Source organism: Diadema setosum, chromosome 21 (assembly GCF_964275005.1).
Source record: "Diadema setosum chromosome 21, eeDiaSeto1, whole genome shotgun sequence".
Classification (NCBI taxonomy): Eukaryota; Metazoa; Echinodermata; class Echinoidea; order Diadematoida; family Diadematidae; genus Diadema; species Diadema setosum.
Window position 1 is genome coordinate 25,839,448 of NC_092705.1, and position 4,752 is coordinate 25,844,199.

The 4,752-nt window shown below is 41.1% G+C and overlaps 1 protein-coding gene across 1 annotated transcript; it reads left to right on the forward strand.

Annotated features, from left to right (window-relative positions):
* Nucleotides 1-445: 445 nt before the first annotated feature.
* Nucleotides 446-2,211, forward strand: LOC140244582 (uncharacterized). The gene has a single exon (XM_072324207.1). The coding sequence runs from the start codon at nt 516-518 to the stop codon at nt 1,962-1,964; it is 1,449 nt and encodes a 482-aa protein (XP_072180308.1). The 5' UTR covers nt 446-515; the 3' UTR covers nt 1,965-2,211.
* The last annotated feature ends 2,541 nt before the right edge of the window (nt 2,212-4,752 follow it).

Here is a 4,752-nt window from a genome sequence, read left to right on the forward strand (position 1 = left end):
TGAAAGTTACGGTTAAAAAAGACGTCACAAAGACAAAATAACCTCAAACACAGACAAGCGCTCACGATCACTATCGATACCAACGGGTGGGACAACTCGGCCCACCCTCGACGGGTGGGACGAGTTGTCCCGTGGGCCGAGTTAGCCCGGATCCTTAGACTTTTACTTCCGGGGCACCAGCCATCATTGCATCTTCTCTACTTTTTTTTTTTCGTTGTATATTTTGTTTTTCTTCAAGGTTATAAACTGCGATAGAAATGTATTTACAATTTTTGGCTAGTATTTAATGAAATCCCAAAAGTATAGTCTGAATCATTCGATGAAATGATCATTTGAAAAAGGTCAGCATGTCAAAGTTCAAATAAGTGACGTCAATAGCACCGGTAAACATCGATTTACAGCTTTTTCTGGTATGCGTCGCTTCAGCTGAGGTCGTGATCTGGCGGGATTTGCAGAAAAAAAAAACGGAACTATAATAATTTACCGACTTATTTTCGGACACATTCACAATAGATATGAATGCAACCACACTTTATGTATCAACGTGCCGATACATTTTGCAGGCAGACTTTGAAAACTGTGAATCTTGGGCAGATCTTTATCGCTTGTTGCCCTATCTACGCCAGTCTTTGTCATGCTGTGTGTGTGGAGCTCTTCTCGACGACCCTCAGGGACCGACGGATTCCAACTGTCAGCATTTCGTTTGTCGGACTTGTGTTGGGGGTAAAATGCTCCTTAAACCATCTTGTAGCTGGTGCAAGGACTACGCGAAATTCGCTGACGTTTTGCAGCTCAGGATACTACTCTCCTGCTACAAAAAGTTATGCGAATACATCGCTGCCACACCCATCGCACGCAGCCTCGTCGGTGCGAACGGTGAATCCAACAGCACTCTGACCATTCTTCAGGAGGGAATGGCGATCAACGCCACGCACGAGAGCGCGAACGTGATGGGCACCGATAAAACCCTCAATATCCTCGATATACTGGCTAAGGCGAATTCACACGATAAGACGCGAGCCAACAATTCAAAGTCACCGCGCCGCCGTCGTGGGCAACGCCAGCGCCAGCGGGATAGTGATTCCACTGGCCTGGGGGAAGGGGGATCCCCAGCACCGTCGGGCGCCAGCGGATCGGGTAACCCGGAAGTGGGATCACCCACGCGACTTGATGGCCTTAGCAATGGGCTTGATAGCTCAGATCATCAGGATACTGGTGATAATCATCATTCCTTCTGCAGTACATCAGTTTCGGGCTCGGACAGTTCCAGAGTGAAGCTTAAAAGGAAACACCACGGTGGAGACCACAAAAGCAAAGCAAAGAAGAAGAAAAAGAAGCGCGACAAGGACAAGCAGCGAAAGCTTGACGGAGAGAAATCGAGGCATGGTTCGGGTAGCCGCAGCCGCAGCAGCCGTAGCAGCAGCGAAAGGAAGAAGAGGAGGCACAAAAGTCGCAAAGATGAGTCGCGGAAAGACAAGCAAATCTCTAGCGCAAAGGAGATTGCTAAAGAGAAGGAACACAAGGAGGAACTGAAGGAGGTTTCAAAGGAGGAGGAGCCACTGGAAGAGCCAAGCACAAAGGAGAAGTTGACCAACGGGGATCTGAGCCCAACAGAGTCTGAGTTAGGACCTGACACGCCGAAGAAATTGTCCCTGGTGATATCTGGCCACCGAGCAAAGTTGCTGAAAGCTGGCAAATCCCTCCCGCCCATTTCGGGATGTCGCTGCGGGACGTGGAACCGACACCCCGGGTTGAACACCTGCTGTGGAAATCGCTGTCCATGCTTCATGGAGGAAAAAGGCTGCGGCAAATGCAAGTGCAAAGGTTGTCGCAATCCCTTCAATGGGGACGTTGCGGAGAAGAAAAAGAGTAGGGCTCAAGCGAAGAGTGATTCGAAGGAATCTCCTCAGAAGCGAGACACGAATGGCGATAGTGATTTAGACATTGATGTCACTGATATCTGACCCTGAAGACAAAATTTCTTGTATAATTCTGTGTTCTGCCATCATTTTGAATAAATCGGGTGTAGATTTTGAAATAAAGAAATGTATTTGAGTATCCAAGCTATCACAATTTTCAGTGTCAATTTTCAATTTCAATTCTCAATTTCAATTTTCAGTGTTTTCATCAGCATTTCATGAATATAAATGTGTGTAGTTTGACATGTTATTAATTTTACAGAATTCTGATATTCTTTTATTAATGTTGTAGATGTATCATCAGTTATTGGACACACATAGACTCTATCTTTGTTGGAGCACCAACACAAATTATGATTAGGTCATTACTCTTAAATTATGTGCTGATGACGGACTGTAGATCTCCTAAGGAAATTTAAACTATGACCAATATTCAGACACACTCTCTGTTTCGAAGTGAAATCATTAATAGCTTGTTTGCTTATGTACTGCTCATTCCCTAATTTTGTAATATCAAAGTGTAAACTACTTTTCAGAGCCAATCTAAATGCGGGTAATGTACAAACACTTTTAACTTATTTTTATAGTGTGTACAAAAAAAAAAATCATTGGCTAACTCTTGTACTGATTATGTGGAATTATGAGAAAGGAACATAAGATGTGAAAAACCCTTGCAAGATAGAATTTTCATGTTGTACAATGTACATGGTGTAAAATAAGTGTGAATAATCAAAGTAGCTAGCCTACCAAATGTGTGAATATTTTGTACATATGACTGTAAAAGAAGTGAAAAAGTTCTGTGCTTTTAATGTTTCAAACTGTCATTAACCTAAATTCACAAAGGTGGTTTAAGTCAAATCCATGGGTTAAGCAGACTTCACAAAATAAAAAATGGCAAAATATGCACACATTGTACTTTTCATGTGCATATATGTCAGCACGTGCTCTTAATTTGAAGTTTGTTGCGATGTTGATATGCAATTATGCAGTCGAAAACTACAGAAATCCATGGGCAAATCAAAATTACTTTTGTGAATTTTGGCCATAATGTTCATTATCTACACGCTATCTTCCATGATTGTAATTCCCTCTGGTCAGTAAAAAAAACCCCAACAAACAGAAAAGACAAAATAATAAAACTACATTAGACATGGTTGCTGGAAATTCATCCATGTTTGTGTAGATGGGTACTTGTACAATTGTATAATAGATTACAGAAAGTTAATATCCATCATCGCAGTGTAAACAGGGTGGTTGATGGACTGTATTACGTTTGTTATTAGTATTCTATTTTGTTATATATGCATACTTTTAATTGAATCTTTGCAGATGAGTGGGAAACACAACACGGTGCAGTAATGGAAAGCGCTTTGATGAATTTCCTGTCTCAAATTATGACGTATTTGAAATGTTGATCATGCTGTAATCAAAGCATGGCAGTACAAAGAATCCTACTTAACTGCATAGTGACGGCAACCAAGCTACGTGTATAATTTTAGAATGAGAAAGAGAAAAATGTCCGCTGGCTTTCTTACATCAGTGCTCACAGTACTCGTAAAGATTTCTCTAGAATGGCTGACTGGATGTTCATCATTAGCCCCATACATCTGTGAGCTGTTTGAAGTGTTTGCTAAATTATAAAGACCATTTGTGAAATTAAGAAAAAATTACAGTCAACCTTGCTTAAGTCGACCTCGCATAAATCAAATAATCGCCAAGTTGAAGGTCTTTTCAAGTCCTCTCCTCTTTATATTCTGTTTATTTTAACCCCTCATAAGTAGTAATTTCTCAAAATCAAAACTATTTTTTCAGTCCAGATAGATTCGACTTAGGCAAGGTTGACTGTACTTGCGTGAAAAATTTCCACTTTCGCACCTCCCTGCAGTAACTCAAACCACGATTGTAATATGGGTGTGCCAAAATCTTTGAGGGCCTATATTTATTGTTGTTGTATAGTTGTGAAGGCTACAAGTCGGTAAACAGTACAGTGCAACTCATTGGCCTCATGTACCGGTTAGCTGATTGAGGTGCTCGCTCAATTGTCACGACCATCCACAAAATTAATAAACGTGCAAAATTCATCTTATCTGGCCGATCATTAAAAATGACTCAACTGTGAAAATTTCCACTTTTTATAGAAACTCATACTAGTAAAGGTGCAGCCAAAATCCTTGAGGGCCCTACAATGTACAAGTGTACATTCATTTTTGTTGTACAGATAGTTGCAATGGCTTCAAGTTGGTAAACAATATGACTAAAGTCTTTAAAAGCTTTGTGGGGCCTCAACTGCCAGGTGATATTGACGTTGTGTGCAGACATCTTCCAAATGGTGTAGTGGGAGAGTTAAATGCCGTTGGCCCCCCAAAGTATCGTCAGTCTGTATGATCGCCAGTGGTGTCAAAATTGTTCCCTAAAGTTTGTAGAAGTTGTAACCCTGCCAGTCCTTAGCCCCATTTCATCAAAGTTGTTGTATTTAATAGCAGTTCTTACCAGAATGGCAACTTCTCATAGTGCAACAGCCAATCAGGGAGCAGGATTCTTCACGACACTTGTCATTGCAGCAAGAGTTGGCATCACCACGTTTGTTTGTTTGTTTGTTTTGCTTTTGTTTTTGTTTTTTGAGAAATGGGGGGCCCAGGTCAAACTCTTAACATTGGAAGTCACATCTGTGAAGTGTAATTAACCTGTGAGTTTTCTCTGTTGAGTTTCATAGCAGATACAGCTGTTGAAATACTGCATTGTATACTTAAAAAACCCATTTCAAACAAATTGTACTCTGTTACCCATAGGCCTATAGTCTGACCTCTCTTATCTGGCCTTCCTTTATCCCGAT

Excerpts from the sequence above, each read along its gene's own strand:
- LOC140244582 (XM_072324207.1), top strand. The coding sequence starts at position 516 with ATGAATGCAACCACACTTTATGTATCAACGTGCCGATACATTTTGCAG.